The 17,384-nt window shown below is 41.6% G+C and overlaps 1 protein-coding gene across 1 annotated transcript in view; it reads right to left on the reverse strand.

Annotated features, from left to right (window-relative positions):
* Positions 1 to 17,384, reverse strand: part of LOC146310119 (uncharacterized) — a 97,954-nt gene that overhangs the window by 16,588 nt on the left and 63,982 nt on the right. The window contains 4 exon segments of the mRNA XM_084743350.1: positions 4,849 to 5,166; positions 5,543 to 5,686; positions 7,440 to 7,619; positions 7,891 to 8,205. Of these exon segments, the coding sequence (XP_084599476.1) occupies positions 4,849 to 5,166; positions 5,543 to 5,686; positions 7,440 to 7,619; positions 7,891 to 8,205 (957 nt within the window).

Consider the following 17,384-nt stretch of genomic DNA (forward strand, 5'->3'; position numbering starts at 1 on the left):
TGCATATTACACACAGGTGGATGTAATGATTCTAAATATCGAGCACACAGCAGTAAATACAGCTCCTCAGAGCAGAAAATACAAGAGAAACAAATTCACAGACAAAAAGAGGAAGATAATATGTCAGTGCAACCACACATGTTTCTGTGAGTGTGTGGGTTTGTATGTTCAGCATGAGAGTCATCAGAGAAGGCAACCAACCGCTACATTTATATTTAGAGAGAAGTTACTGAGAAACTAAGTTTAGAGTCTTCTTTTCACTTATTTCTCTATAAGGAGTTGTCTGTTTTAAAACTCTTTACACAGTCAGAACAAGAGAATTCAGTGGACTAAACTGTGGATCACTTATCACTTATAAATACATTCATTCGGGGACCTTTTCCGGCCCCTTCTCACTCTCCCTCCGGCCCGCGACACATTGTCAGAAATATCATTTATATATATCTTTTTTTTTTTTTTACATTTATCTTTCCTAGTTGTTCCATACCATTTTAAACTACCATTTGAACTGAATACAACTGAAATAAAAACACATTCTATTTTTAAAATGTATTGTAGGTCTGTGTTTGTATTTCTCAAGGATTGCATGTTTCAGTTCATTGATATTCTTTGTCCAGAAAAGAAAATGTTTTTTGACCAGCAAACCCAGTGGCAGAGCAGATTAGTCAGTTATCAAGTGATATTTCTTATCAGTTTCATGACAAAGCTCGAGATTTAATCGCATACTCCTGTGACATTTGACAAAAGCACAAACTCAGCGAGCCATTTTCATCAGGGGTGTTACTGACCAACTCAAAATGAGTGATGCACAGCTAACTAATGTATGTAAAAATGTATAGAAGCTGTTGTTTGCATTGTTTTATCCTGCACGACAAAATATGCTGTGACTGGTGGACTTAAAAACTGCACATAATCTACAAAGTATATGATAAGATGCTTCCAGACTTTATCCAGAAGTTGTTTCACATCAGAGAATCAGAATGAACTGAGAGGAATCTGCATGTTCAAAAAAATGTACAACATTATAAACAACAAACATCAACAAGATTACAATCACAAAAGTTAAGACAGGAGACAAACACACTACATTTAACAATATAAAGATAGAAGATGACATTCAGGGCCCTTTAACATAAATCTGATCAGGGACTGAGCTCCATGTTTAATTTGAAGAAGAATTTTTCAGTCTAACCTGATTGAATTGCAGCACCCTGTGTCTCCGGTTGGATGGTAACAATCTGTGTTCACTGTTCAGGACATGGCTGGGATTAGAAACACTACTGTCAGACAATCGTCAAATATTATTATGTTTGGTTGATTCAGAGTTTCTTCAAAGTTTGGCTGACAATCTTTGAGCAGATTTTCATTTGGTGGAGCAGTTCTGACTTCAGAGCAGTGGACAAACACTTATTGCAGCTCTGTGGAACACTCATAACCACAGAAGTGAAAAACAGAACAAGAGTTTGTTTACTCGCCCCAAAAGACAGTGGAGAAAGAAGTGTAGGTGTAAAAAGCCTACACCTTCCAGTCGTATAAACTTATTTTATTTCTGTTGTTCATGCTGAAAAAGCAGCGACTCATTAATTTAATTTTTGTTACTCATATGTGAATTCAAGTCTTATAAGTTGTAAAGTGACTAAACTAAACTAAACAGTAATGGTTTCACTGTAAGAGGTTGCTTCCTTTACAAAAACACATTCACACATGAACTAATGTGTGACTGCCTGCGCTGCAGAGTTCAGAGTCATGTCAAGGCCATGGTTTACACCATGTCTCCCACACTTACAGTACTTTCAGGAACTTCAGCAGAATGATAAAAACATGTCTGCACTCTCCACTCAGAGTACATCACCGTGAATAAACTAAACTAATACTATAAAATATATTACAATAAAATCACATTACATGAAAGTGAGTGAGTGAGTGACTGTTACAGGGGAACCCTAAGAGCCTTCTAGGGCTTCAGAGAAGACCAAACCTATCAGCAGGTCTAATGTTATATTTAAATATTTCATATTTGATTTATTTTAATTTGATTATTAGATAATTCTCTTCTAATTCTATTTTTAACCTCATTTTCTATCAATTTTGCTTCAATGAAAGGGTTACTGTCCTGACAACAGTAAAATAGTTATCCAATCAGATTTTTTTTGTTGTTGTCTCTAGGCAGAGAAAGATTAGAGCTATCTCACTCATTGGTTAGGACTTCATCTGATTGGACAGAAGGCTGCAGTCTGTGTGCTTGTTTACAAAGTGACAAGTGAATTAACCAATCACATTTTAGTCAGAATAGGATTTGCAAATGACGGTTTTAGCTCAGAAATAGAGAAACAATTTTCAGACACTGAAATTTTCTTCATTAAAACTACTCTCAATAGTGCAGCACAGTAGACAGAGCAGGTGGTAGACAGGATAAGACAAGAGGACCAATATTCTTTCTAAGTTAAATTAAATATGAATATGAAAACTCAGTTATACAGAATATGGTTTCACCATAAAACATGTCTTAAAAGTACGATATGCAATGCAAACAACAGTGCATTGTCTCCACATGTACAGTCATAAAAGACACAACTCACATATGACATGAATCTACTGCAGCAAAGTCAGGAGCACCACCCTGTAGTCTACCACATCCTCATTTCATGAATTCATCAGTGTGTCTTCAGATGTTCGCCACCTCAAACCCTGCTCCGATTCCCCAAAATCCTGTGGCTACAGGCCTGATGGCTACAATTTATTGACTTGGAGTAAAGTGTAATCTATGCAAAGGACATTTTACAGAGGACTGCTTCAGCAACTAGCTACAAGGAACAAACAATCATCTCAATTTTTAATGAAAAAAAGGGTTAGGTGTTAGGGTTACAAACATGTTTTCTTTCATCTGAAGAACAAGATTTCAGGCCAGGTCATCTCTCTCTATAATGCTGCTCTCTCACACATTTTTCTTTCCATTTTCTTTTCTCAGAAATTGCGATTTGCTTCTTCTCTGCGATTTGGATGTTGCATGTGATTGTGATTAATTGTGCAGCCCTGATGAAAATTAAAGTGTTAAAGAGCATCCATTCATTATTCATTTCCATGTATTGTTTGTAAAGAGAGAGAGAGAGAGAGAGAACAGGCTGCACAGGTGAAAGAATAAAAAAAATAAACAAGTGGAGGCACAGTTTTCAGATTATTTTTTATTTCATCTTCCTGTTTGCAGTGTTTTGTATGGTCAAATGCAAAAGCATATGACAGAGAGAACATAAGAGCTTTGCAGATTAGATTATGACTGGGACTGATCTGCAGAAATGATTTTCCCTAAAATGCATTAAAATCTCCTCTGTTATCTCCAGACACGTCTGGATTGTAGCAGGTTTTTCTTGAGATACTGGAGACACATTAGGCTAATTTTGTTACATTTAAATAAAAAAACATGACATTGTTACTGACTGAAATTACCTCTCAGTCTAAAGTGTGTGTGATCAAGCAGCAGATGTCTGTGAACACACTGTTTTAACTGATTTCATTATTTATACTAAATTTAAGGAAGATTACTGACAGATTACGAGATTATTTGATTGATGATAAGCATTAAACAGGAACCACAGTGTCCTCCCTGAAAAATTCAGTTTGGATAATGTGGTTTTATATCGTCAAGAGGACTTGACATTAAGTTTTTTGCTCAGCAGCCACTGTGGCTAGTGGTTTTTCAAAGTTATTAGCCACTCACTGGATCGTATCAGGGCTGGGCAATATGGCAAAAAATATGATCAAAATAATTTTCTCTATGTGGATCAATATCATTGTTTAGATCTACCATTTGACAGAAGTTTAAAGAGTATCCTAATGATGTCTGAAGTTTATTAAAGGGATAGTTTGCCAAAAAATGAAAATTCAGTCATTGAATGAAAATTCAGTCATTATCTACTCATCCTCATGCTGATTGAAGGTCAGGTTTAGTTTTTTAGTCCACAAAACACTGCTGGAGTTTCACAGGAAAACAGTGTTGCAGAATCTCCCAAACAATGGAAGTGAATGGTGACCAGTTTTCAAATGAAAAAAAAAGAAAAAGGATAAAATACCTCCTTCCTGCTCGTCTGGCAAAATCCAAGTCTCCTAAAGCCCCAACATGCCACACACTCAGTTCAGACAAACGTGAATGTGGCTCCAAGCTAAAGATCTACAGTGAAGATTCAGGCTAAAAACATGGTGTAACGAATGTTTGCCAAGTCAACTTGGCATGTTGGGTCTTTAGGAGACTTGGATTACACCAGAAGAGCAGTATAGAGGCATTTTATGTTTGTTTTTCTTTTCTTTTTTTCATTTCACAGAAACCTACCCACATTTGGAAGGGGGGTGCTAATGTCACGCCCTGTATGAAAACTGATATAAAACCACTTCTGAGAGATTTTACAGTGTTGCTAAAGTACTTTGTCTTGTTTTGTTTCATTTTATCGATTTATTTGCTATTTTTCAAATCAATAATTTATAGTCTGATGAAGTCACTTAGAAGCAAGTTTCAGTTTCAGTTTCTGAGGTGCTTTTCTCAACTGACTCTGATACCAGCCCTCCATGTCAAAGTCCACTTTAGGTATACTGAAGGTAGCAGAGTTGGTACTTGATGTTTGAGTCTTTCTGGATGATCTCAAGGTTTTTTGCAGGATGAATGTTCCACCTAAATGTCCAGGTTTCATGGGGATGCTGGGAGCCTCACTGAACAAATAAGAAAGTAATCAGGTTCTCAGTGTTTTATTTCTGAAGCTTTATTGATCTTTTGTTTGTTTGGCCCCTCAAACTCCCAGTGTGGCTGTTATTATAATCATTGTTACAACATACATCAAATAAATGACTCAAATTTCTCACCTGAACACACCACACCAGCGTCCTCACTGTGTGAACAGTCATGTGTCCCAAATCCTCTGTGCTGACACTCAGTTAGAGAACTTTCACTTCCTGAACAGTCCACATCATCAAGCCAGATTGGTCCAGTTCCTTCACCAAAGTGGGCTGACTGAGGGGTTCTCAGTGCTGTACCACAACCCAACTGTCTGCACACCACATCAGCATCATTTAAGTCCCAGTTGTCATCACAGACTGTTCCCCAGGTGTTGTTGTAATAGACTTCAACTCTTCCAGAACACTGAGTCAACCCAGATCCAACTAATCTGATATGGAGTCCTAAACTTAGAAGACAGAAAACAAATCACTGGACTGAACATGTGTTTTTTTTAGTTATGTGGTCATGACAGAATCTTTTAAACATTTAGCTAAAGAGTAAGATTAATATACATTTGCATCATTCAAACACACTGAGTAAAATATAACACTTTTCACAGTAGATCAAACATGACAAACTTCCTCATTTTAATTCACAGTGTATTAGGAAACATTTCACACTTGTTATTCTGCTTTTTAAATTGAACAACATGCTGGACTGTGAGGTTACAGCTGTTTTCCTGCTGCATCTGACATCACAAACTACAATGAGGATGTGACAGAGCTGTTATACAGAAAGGACACATTTATTCAAAATGTTTTAGCCAAAGGTTTTCCTCATCTGAACACACCACACCAGCGTCCTCACTGTGTGAACAGTTGTGTGTCCCAAATCCTCTGTGTTGACACTCAGTTAGAGACCTTTCACTTCCTGAACAGTCCACATCATCAAGCCAGATTGGTCCAGTTCCTTCACCAAAAAGGCCTGATTTAGTTGTGGTCAGTGCCGTTCCACAGTCCAACTCCAAACCACCTCAGCATCATTTATGTCCCACTCATCATCACAGACTGTCCCCCCGGTACTGTTGAAATAGATCTCAACTCTTCCAGAGCACTGAGTCGACCCAACTAGTCTGACACCTAGGCACAGAACACAGGATGTAAATGCAAGACAAAAGGTGTTGCATACTTTTTCTTTTTTTATCAATAACTGACTATAGTCACACCTAATAAAAACAGGCCCACATAATCGTTCATGAGTCTGCTACCTTACCTTACCTTGGATGCACTGATCCAACCTTGTCTTTCCATATACCAAGTTTGAAACTCAGGGTATTTGCATGTACAGAGTATTGATTTTATAACAGCACTCTTTTTTTGAGGCCAGGGGTGGCTGTGGCACTAATAACAGAATTGTTTGCCAGTCATAAATGAATAAATGTTACTGACAGAGGCAACACTGAGTTCAGCAGAGTTAATTTAGTTTCAGATCTGATTCCACTGAAATGTGTTGACTGAATATACAAACTTAACTTTTAAAAAAGTTGGCATAAAAAATAGAATGCAATTAGAATTTTGACTGTAAGATAGTTAATGTTCAAAATAATACAATTGATTGTCTTTTGTAAATATACACTCATTTTGAATTTGAAGCCTGTAACATGTTCCAAAAAAGTTGGGGCAGAAACATGTTTACCATTGTCTTCCATCACCTCACTTTTACCAACACTCAGTAAGCATTTGAGAACTGAGGACACTAACTGTTTAAGTCTTAAGAGTGAAATTCGTTCTCATTCTGCTCACCGGTCTGGGGTGTCTGCTTCATAAAGCACTACACATGTTCAAGGGGAGAGTGGATTGTGGGCAGACCAGTCTAGTAACCTAACTCTTTTACTATCAAGGCAACGTGTCTTGGCCTTCTCTTGGTGAAATAAGCAGGGACGTCATTGACATCGTCTGGATGGAAGCATATGGTGCTCAAAAATCTATATGTACCTTTAAGCATTAATGGTGCCTCCATAGATGTGACATTCACCCATGCCATGGGCACTGATACACCCCCATACCATCACAGGTGCTTGGTTTTGAACTGTTATACTGCTAACAATCTGAATGGTGGACTCGTCAGACCACAGCACACTTTTCCACTTTAGTTCAGGCCCAGAGAAGTCACCAGTGTTTGTGAATGTTGTTGATGTATGGCTTTAGCTTTGAATTGTAGAGACTTAATTTGAATCAGTAGATGCAGTGACAAACTGTGTTTACCTAAAAGGTTTTCCCAAGTGTTCCCAAGCCAATGTAGTATATCTTTATATTATCTATTATATATACTTCTAAATTCTTTGAAACTGTGGGTAAAGAAAGATTCTTAAACTGATGGGACTACTTGTTCACACAGTGGGCAAACAGATTTTGTTTTAAACATTCCACTAATTTCTTAGTCTGTTGTTGCTCCTGTCTCAACTTTTTTGGAACTTGTTACACACATCAGATTCAGATTATTTACTAAAAACAATAAAATTTATCAGTCTGAACATTAAATACCATTTCTTTGCATTGCATTCATCTAAATCTAGGTTGAGGGAATTGCAAATTTGTAATACTTCATTAGATCCAAAGGTTTCCTCACCTCACTGTGTGAGCAGTTGTTTTGGCTGAATCCTCTGTGCTGACACTCAGAGAACTTTCACTTCCTGAACAGTCCACATCATCAAGCCAGATCGATCCAGTTCCTTCACCAAAGTGGGCCAACTGAGGGGCTCTCAGTGCTGTACCACAACCCAACTGTCTGCACACAACCTCAGCATCATTTAAGTCCCAGTTGTCATCACAGACTGTTCCCCAGGTGTTGTTGTAATGGACTTCAACTCTTCCAGAGCACTGAGTCGACCCAGACCCAGCTAATCTGATCAGAGGACCTGTAGAAGACAAATAAATGATTGCTGGATAGAACATGTTCTTGATGAGTCAACCCAGACCCAGCTAATCTGAAATCTAGACACAGAAATGCTAAATGAATGTTTGGAACATTTCACACTTTTTATTCTGCTATTTAATTCTAACAGCATGCTGCAGAGTGAGCTTACAGTTCTCTTCCTGTTCTGCATCTGAACAGCTCTGACGTCACAAACGACAACAGACCTGTTAAATTATACAGAAAAAAATAACTTCATTCTAAGGTTTTCTTACCTGAACACACCACACCAGCGTCCTCACCATGGCTACAGTCATGTGTCCCAAATCCTCTGTGCTGACACTCAGTTAGAGAACTTTCACTTCCTGAACAGTCCACATCATCAAGCCAGATTGGTCCAGTTCCTTCACCAAAGTGGTCCAACTGAGGGGCTCTCAGTGCTGTACCACAACCCAACTGTCTGCACACAACTTCAGCATCATTTAAGTCCCAGTTGTCATCACAGACTGTTCCCCAGGTGTTGTTGTGATAGACTTCAACTCTTCCACAACAACGAGTAGACCCAGACCCAGTTAATCTGATCTGATCACCTATCAGGCACACTTAAAATAACTTAAAATAGAAATAGATTGTGTGCATCACACAGTAAAAGGGCAGCATTTGAAGAAGAGGTCAAAAGCAGAGAGACTACAGAAGAAAAAAGAATAAACTGTCTTATTACATTACATGAAAACTACAGAAATCAAAGATGCCCTTGTTTCAGATTTAGATTATCATTATATGTAAATTCAGTGATGGCTCTTCAAAGTGAAATTTAATCTCAAAGACCTCCGTTCTATACCAAGTAAAAAGAAAAGAGAAAGAAATGTGAAAAAAAGTGTATTACCCAGGGACAAATAGCAAAGGTTTCTCTGTTGTCTGCTCTCCATGATTGACACAAAGGATGTCATGTCCATGTCATTGTGCATTGTGTCCAAAACTCATTTGCATGCATGAACTGCACTTCTGAGCTGTTACCTCTGACAATATATTTACTATATATTGTTATTGGGTGGTTTTGTACAATATTTTTGCCTAATTTAGTTTTTTTTTTTTTTTTAATTGCAAATTTAAGTGTTTGTGTGTGTGTTTGACTAAGAGGGAGACAAAGAGGGGGAGAGGAAGGTAGAAGGAGGACTACTGCACACAGTGTCTCTGGAGTTCATACAGTATCTCACAAAAGTGAGTACACCCCTCACATTTCTGCAAATATTTAATTTTATCTTTTCATGGGACAACACTGAAGAAATGACACTTTGATACAATGTAAAGTAGTCAGTGTACAGCTTGTATAACAGCTTGTGTAAATTTACTGTCCCCTTAAAATAACTCAACACACAGCCATTAATGTCTAAACCACTGGCAACAAAAGTGAGTACACCCCTAGATGAAAATGTCCAAATTGGGCCCAAAATATCAATATTTTGTGTGGCCACCATTGTTTTCCAGCACTGCCTTAACCCTCTTGGGCACCACCATGCTTGACTGTAGGCAAGACACACTTGTCTTTGTACTCCTCACCTGGTTGCTGCCACACACACTTGACACCGTCTGAACCAAATAAGTTTATCTTGGTCTCATCAGACCACAGGACATGGTTCCAGTAATCCATGTCCTTGGTCTGCTTGTCTTTAGCAAACTGTTTGTGGGCTTTCATGTGCATCATCTTTAGAAGAGCCATGCAGACCAATATGATGCAGTGTGTGGTTTATGGTCTGAGCACTGACAGGCTGACCCCCCACCCCTTCAACCTCTGCAGCAATGAAGGCAGCACTCATACGTCTATTTTCCAAAGACAACCTCTGGATATGACGCTGAGCATGTGCACTCAACTTCTTTGGTCGACCATGGCGAGGCCTGTTCTGAGTGGAACCTGTCCTGTTAAACCACTGTATGGTCTTGACCACCGTGCTGCAGCTCAGTTTCAGGGTGTTGGCAATCTTCTTATAGCCTAGGCCATCTTTATGTAGAGCAACAATTCTTTTTTTCAGATCCTCAGAGAGTTCTTTGCCATGAGGTGCCATGTGACCAGTGACCAGTATGAGAGAGTGTGAGAGTGATAACACCAAATTTAACACACCTGCTCACCATTCACACCTGAGACCTTGTAACACTAACGAGTCACATGACACTGGGGAGGAAAAATGACTAATTGGGCCCAATTTCACCTAGGGGTGTACTCACTTTAGTTGCCAGTGGTTTAGACATTAATGGTGTTTGTTGAGTTATTTTAAGGGGACAGTAAATTTACACTGTTATACAAGCTGTACACTGACTACTACATTGTATCAAAGTGTAATTTCGTCAGTGTTATATAATTAAATATTTGCAGAAATATGAGGGGTGTACTCACTTTTGTGAGATACTGTAAATACTTACTCCAGTCCCTGCTTTGTCACCTGTTGTAACCCCTGATATTTTCTGCAAAGTCAATCTGAACCCACCCGCTCCGTGGGTTAACAGGGTCGATCCACGCATCACTACCTTTTCTTTTGGACGAGCTGAAGCAGAGTTGTTGCTGTAGCTGCACATGTTGCTCTCTTACACGTGTGGCTGTTGTTGTTTAGTGCTGGTAGGAGTTCTACTCCTACCTACGTTGTAAAACCTCTTTAACTAGGTCAGATAAATGAAGAATAACATGTCATTTCAGTCCCTTAACTTTGTTTTATCAGTTCTGATTACTAATTTAAAATTAATCCTAAGTATGTTATCATGGTTTCAAACTTGAAAAATCAATTGATTGATTGATTAATGATTTATTTTTAATGACCTCTCAAGGCCCAAATGCAGGGTTTCAAGGCTTACCAGTCCCACACTTTGGGAATCACTGGTTTAGGCTGTTGGATTGCACGTTTTCTTTCTCGTGTTCTCACGTGTTCATTTTCCGGAGAGTTATTTGATGCTATTAAATGGGGTTTTACAGATCAGGTGTGAGGACGTGACCTCAATTTTTGTTATTGGCGATAAAGTGTGACAAAAAACAAACAAACACAAACAGATTAGACATAGAGTAACAAACAGACACAAAGGACAACACAGAGTAGATACAAAGGTGTATAAGATGATACGGGTGGGAGTCAAGGGGTAGATATCAATTTACGGTTGTGTGCTTGTGTGTGTGTGTCTATGTGAGTGTCCATGTGTGCATGTCTGTTTGTATGAGAGGCAGTGATCCAGTAACCAGTGATGTCATGCAGTGATGGGGTATATCAGGAGGGAATAAGTAACTAATAATAATAATAATAACTAGAACTGCAAGCAGTTATGAACGGGGGCCAAGCCTCCCCGCGCGAGCCGGTCCCCGCGGCCCTCGGAACCCACGGCCGCGGGCTCCGAGGGACGCGGGGCTCGGGGCGATCGCGGGGACGCGCGCCGTCGTCCGAGCTGCGGCTTTCCAGTTCAGGGCAATTGTCAGGACACAGGACAAAGCTTAGCTGCAGTATTCACTGTAGTGGGTGTGCACTGTTAGTGCCAAAGGCAGAATGCTGGTGATTTTGATTTGTTGTAATAAATCCCGCCCACTTTGACCAATCATTACGTAAGTTGGCGGTCGGCCTCAGGAGGGAGTCCACATCATGCACAGCGAATTTCGTAGGAATCCGAGCAACTTTTGGGAAACTCGATTTTTTGGGTTTGTAGCGCCCCCTATTGGCCGAACCGCACCAAATTTGGCACAGAGTGTGTGGATGACCTCTGGAACCACCGCGTTAAGTTTGACGTCGAAAGACTGTAGTTTGACCGAAATATGACACAACATGTGTTTTTTAAGCTAGCCAAGAAATCGCTCGGTTATAATTAGCACATTTTTTGTCGTGCAACAATTCTTTTGATAACTTTAGATCAGACACGTCTAGACATCGTATGTGCAAAGTTTGGCGCAGATGGCGCTTAAATTGTAGGAGGAGTTCGAAAAAGTAGGTTTCGGACACGCGGCGACCTAGCGACGGGAATTTTCGGCGAAAGTGGGCGGGGCCTACGTCATAAAATCCAGCGCCATTCAGGGAATACAGCAATATAAGATTTTTCAACGTGTCATTGAAAATGTGGAAGTTATAGGCAAAAATGCGTTATAGCGCCCCCTAGCGGAGCACATGTGCAATTTTCGGTACGCAGGATCTGAGTCCTATTCTACATGTACCCATAAAATTTCAAAGCCCTAAGTGTTATACTTTGGCAGAAATTAATTTTTTTTGTTTATCTTGTAATAAGCCCCGCCCACATTGACCTGTCATGACCCCCTTGAAGTTATGGCCTCAGGGCTGGCCCTACATCGTACGGACCAAATTTGGTAGAAATCGGTGCAGCTGTTCTAGAGATATAAACTTCCCATATCTCTAGCGCCCCCTAGGCGCCGACATTCGCCAAATTCAGCTCATACGCTCCCAGTCTCATGCCAACCAAGGATCTCTGATTTGGTGTCGATAGCATTTACTGTGACCGAGATATGCAAGATTTTCCATTTTTACGGCTAGCTACAGAAATTTGTTCGTTAATAATTCGCGGAATTTTCAACCCAAAAATAATCTTTTGATAACTTTAGCTCATGACCAGCAGAAGAGTGTCCGGGCCAATTTTCGTGCAGATCGAACAAAATCCCTAGGAGGAGTTCGAAAAAGTAGGTTTTGCAGTTTTCGCGATTTTTCGGGCAAACAAGTCTAGGCGGAAGTGGGCGTGGCCAATTGCAAAGTGACTCAGCTCCATTCAAGGAATGTGGGGATATAACGTTTTTGAATGTGCGACATACGGTGTGGGAGTTATAGGCCAAAACGCGTTGTCCTTGCTTATAGCGCCCCCTGCAGGCGGACGTGTGCAGTTTTTTGCGTCTGAGGTACGTGCGGGGGTGTGGGCCAACCCTCCAAATTGCACCGCCCTACCTTGCACGGTTTAGCCTGCAGCATGAGTTTTATCGGGAGAAGAATAAAAATAATAACTAGAACTGCAAGCAGTTATGAACGGGGGCCAAGCCTCCCCGCGCGAACCGGTCCCCGCGGCCCTCGGAACCCACCGCCGCGGGCTCCGAGGGACGCGGGGCTCGGGGCGATCGCGGGGACGCGCGCCGTCGTCCTAGCTACGGCATTCCAGTTCAGGGCAATTGTCAGGACACAGCCTGATGCTGAGCTGCAGTATTCACTGTAGTGGCTGTGCACTGTTAGTGGCAAAGGCAGAATGCGTGGTGATTTTGATTTGTTGTAGTAAATCCCGCCCACTTTGACCAATCATCAGGTAACTTTGCGGTTAACCTCAGGATGGAACCCACATCATGCACAGCGAATTTCGTAGGAATCGGTGCAGCCGTTCTAGAGATATGAACTTCCCACATTTGTAGCGCCCCCTAGGGGCCAACATTCGCCAAATTCAGCTCATAGGCTCCCAGTCTCATGCCAACCAAGGATCTCTGACTTGGTGTCGATAGCATTTACTTTGACCGAGATATGGAACATTTTCCATTTTTACGGCTAGCTATGGAAATTTGTTCGTTAATAATTCGCGGAATTTTCAACCCAAAAAAAATCTTTTGATAAGTTTAGCTCTTGAGGAGCAGAAGAGTGTCAGGGCCAATTTTCGTGCAGATCGAACAAAATCCCTAGGAGGAGTTGGAAAAAGCAGGTTTGCCAGTTTTCGCGATTTTGCGAAAAAATTATTTAGGCGGAAGTGGGCGTGGCCAATTACAAAGTGACTCAGCTCCATTCAAGGAATTTGGGGATATAAGGTTTTTGAACATGCGACATACGGTGTGGGAGTTATAGGCCAAAACGCGTTGTCCTTGGTTATAGCGCCCCCTGCAGGCGTACATGTGCAGTTTTTTGTGTCTGAGGTACGTGCGGGGGTGTGGGCCAGCCCTCCAAATTGCACCGCCCTACCTTGCACGGTTTAGCCTGCAGCATGACTTTTATCGGGGGAAGAATAAAAATAGAGGAAGAAAATAATAATAACTAGAACTGCAAGCAGTTATGAACGGGGGCCAAGCCTCCCCGCGCGAGCCGGCCCCCGCGGCCCTCGGAAGCCGCCGCCGCGGGCCCCGAGGGACGCGGGGCTCGGGGCGATCGCGGGGACGCGCGCCGTCGTCCGAGCCGCGGCCTTCCAGTTCAGGGTAATTGTCAGGACACAGCCTGATGCTGAGCTGCAGTATTCACTGTAGTGGGTGTGCACTGTTAGTGCCACAGGCAGAATGCGTGGCGATTTTGTTTTGTTGTAATAAATCCCGCCCACTTTGACCAATCATTACGTAAGTTTGCGGTTGGCCTCAGGAGGGAGTCCACATCATGCACAGCGAATTTCGTACGAATCCAAGCAACTTTTCGGAAACTCGATGTTTTTGGGTTTGTAGCGCCCCCTATTGGCTGATCCGCACCAAATTTGGCACAGAGGCTGTGGATGACCTCTGGAAGCACCGTCTTAAGTTTGAAGTCGAAAGACTGTAGTTTGACCGAAATATGACACAACATGTGTTTTTTAAGCTAGCCAAGAAATCGTTCGGTTATTATTAGCGCATTTTTTGTCGTGCAACAATTCTTTTGATAACTTTAGATCAGACACATCTAGACATCGTATGTGCAAAGTTTGGCGCAGATGGCGCTTAAACTGTAGGAGGAGTTCGAAAAAGTAGGTTTCGGACATGTGGCGACTTAGCGACGGGAATTTTCGGCGAAAGTGGGCGGGGCCTACGTCAGAAAATCCAGCGCTTTTCAGGGAATACGGCAATATAAGATTTTTCAACGTGTCACTTAAAATGTGAAAGTTATAGGCAAAAATGCGTTATAGCGCCCCCTAGCGGAGCACACGTGTGATTTTCGGTAGGCAGGATCTGAGTCCTATTCTACATGTACCCATAAAATTTCAAAGCCCTAAGTATTATACTTTGGCAGAAATTAATTTTTTTTGTTTATCTTGTCATAAGCTCCGCCCACATCGACCTGTCATGACCCCCTTGAAGGTGTGGCCTCAGGAGTGGCCCTACATCGTACGGACCAAATTTCGTAAAAATCGGTGCAGCCGTTCTAGAGATATAAACTTCCCACATGTGTAGCGCCCCCTAGCGGCCGACATTTGCCAAATTCAGCTCATAGGCTCCCGGTGTCATGCCAACCAAGGATCTCTGATTTGGTGTCGATAGCATTTACTTTGACCGAGATATGCAACATTTTCCATTTTTACGGCTAGCTACGGAAATTTGTTCGTTAATAATTCGCGGAATTTTCAACCCAAAAAAAATCTTTTGATAACTTAAGCTCATGAGGACCAGAAGAGTGTACGGGCCATTTTTCGTCCAGATCGAACAAAATCCCTAGGAGGAGTTCGAAAAAGCAGGTTTGCCAGTTTTCGCGATTTTGCGAAAAAATTATTTAGGCGGAAGTGGGCGTGGCCAATTACAAAGTGACTCAGCTCCATTCAAGGAATAGGGGGATATAAGGTTTTTGAATGTGCGACATACGGTGTGGGAGTTATAGGCCAAAACGCGTTTTCCTTGCTTATAGCGCCCCCTGCAGGCGGACGTGTGCAGTTTTTTGCGTCTGAGGTACGTGCGGGGGTGTGGGCCAGCCCTCCAAATTGCACCGCCCTACCTTGCACGGTTTAGCCTGCAGTATGACTTTTATCGGGAGAAGAATAAAAATAGAAAATAATAATAATAAAAATCTGAACAATTACAATAGGGTTCCCAGCACCGCTGGTCCTGGGAACCGCGTATGCCTTGCATTCGCGGTCCCCAGGCCCCGCGGGCTTGGCCCCCTAATAATAATAAAAATCCGAACAATTACAATAGGGTTCCCAGCACCGCTGGTACTGGGAAACGCGTATGCTTGCATCCGCGTTCCCCAGTCCCCGCGGGCTTGGCCCCCTAATAAAAATCTGAACAAAAACAATAGGGTTCCCAGCACCGCTGGTACTGGGAACCGCGTATGCCTTGCATTCGCGGTTCCCAGCCCCCGCGGGCTTGGCCCCCTAATAATAATAATAATAATAACTACAATATACAATAAATTAAATATTAATACTAATACATATATACTGTATTCTAGGGATGCACCAATACCACTTTTTTCAGACCGACATTACATTACATTTGGGTACTTGCCAATACCAAGTACTGATATTAGCACTTAATAATGCCATTAAAGTTCTTACAATAACTTTTGAAACATGTTTTATTTTCATTAGATGGTCACTTTCTAAATATAACAAATCATTGTCGCTGTTTCGTGCTACAAGTGTAACCATGGTTACAATACACATTACATTTTAGGTTATTTGTAGTTAAGTTACTTTACTGACATTGTGGCTCTAGCATTGTTGTCAGGGAAGCAAATATTTCAACTTAACGTGTCCTTAATCTCTGATTATACATCATGGTAATTTTATGATTTCATACAGTAAATATATTACAGAGTTCTCTTCTAAATCTCTAAAAATGGAGTTCTTTACAGAATTATTAACAACAGTCTATAATAGTCACAACTAATCTTAAATCATGTCACGTGTGTCCTGTTGAACACTGACATTGAGTTTGGATGATGGCCCCAGGCGGCGGCTTGGCTTGTTGTCTCCCCCTGTGGACCAGACAGACCACCACCAAGACCAGTAAGAGCAGCAGCAGGATTCCCGCAGCTACTGAGGAGACCAGCAGCAACAAAGGCACTAAGAGAGAAAAACATGTAACAGTTTATCTTTAAAAATTTCCACCATTTTACCATTAGCTGATGTAAAGAGGAAGTGCCCTGAAGCAGATGAGCCCAGCTGCATAAATTATAGGCATTTCCTGTTTGCACTGTTACCATAGATATGCAAAATATAATAATCACATTGCTAAATATGATAATTAGATACAGTAACAAGATGTGGAGTTATGAGAAACATTCAGTGCAAAAGCAGGAAGCTATGCACACACACACACATTGACCCACACATACATATATAAACACAAACGCACACATATACACCGATTACGCATAACATTATGACCACTGACAGGTGAAGTGAATCACACTGATCATCTCTTCATCATGGCACCTGTTAGTGGGTGGGATATATTAGGCAGCAAGTGAACATTTTGTCCTCAAAGTTGATGTGTTAGAAACAGGGAAAAATGGGCAAGCATAAGGATTTGAGGGAGTTTGATAGAGCCAAATGGTGATGGCTAGACGACTGGATCAGAGCATCTCCAAAAACTGCAGCTTTTGTGGGGTGTTCCTGGTCTGCAGTGGTCAGTATCTATCAAAAGTGGTCCAAGAAAGGAACAGTGGAGAACCAGTGACAGGGTCATGGGTGGTCAAGGATCATTGATGCATGTGGGGAGTGAAGGCTGGTGTGTGTGGTCTGATCCAACAGACGAGTTACTGTTGTTCAAATTGCTGAAGAAGTTAATGCTGGTTCTGATAGAAAGGTGTCAGAATACACAGTTCATCACAGTTTGTTGTGTATGGGGCTGCATAGCTGCAGACCAGTCAGGGTGTCCATGTTGACCCCTGTACACCACTGAAAGCACCAACAATGAGCACGTGAGCATCAGAACTGGACCACGGAGCAATGGAAGAAGGTGGCCTGGTCTGATGAATCACGTTTTCTTTTACATCACGTGGATGGCAGGGTGTGTGTCACTTACCTGGGGAACACATGGCACCAGGATGCACTATGGGAAGAAGGCAAGCCGGCCTGTGATGCTTTGGTCAATGTTCTGCTGGGAAACCTTGGGTCCTGCCATCCATGTGGATGTTACTTTGACATGTACCACCTA

The sequence above is a fragment of the Lutjanus erythropterus genome, chromosome 19 (assembly GCF_056507025.1).
Source record: "Lutjanus erythropterus isolate fLutEry1 chromosome 19, fLutEry1.hap2, whole genome shotgun sequence".
Classification (NCBI taxonomy): Eukaryota; Metazoa; Chordata; class Actinopteri; order Lutjaniformes; family Lutjanidae; genus Lutjanus; species Lutjanus erythropterus.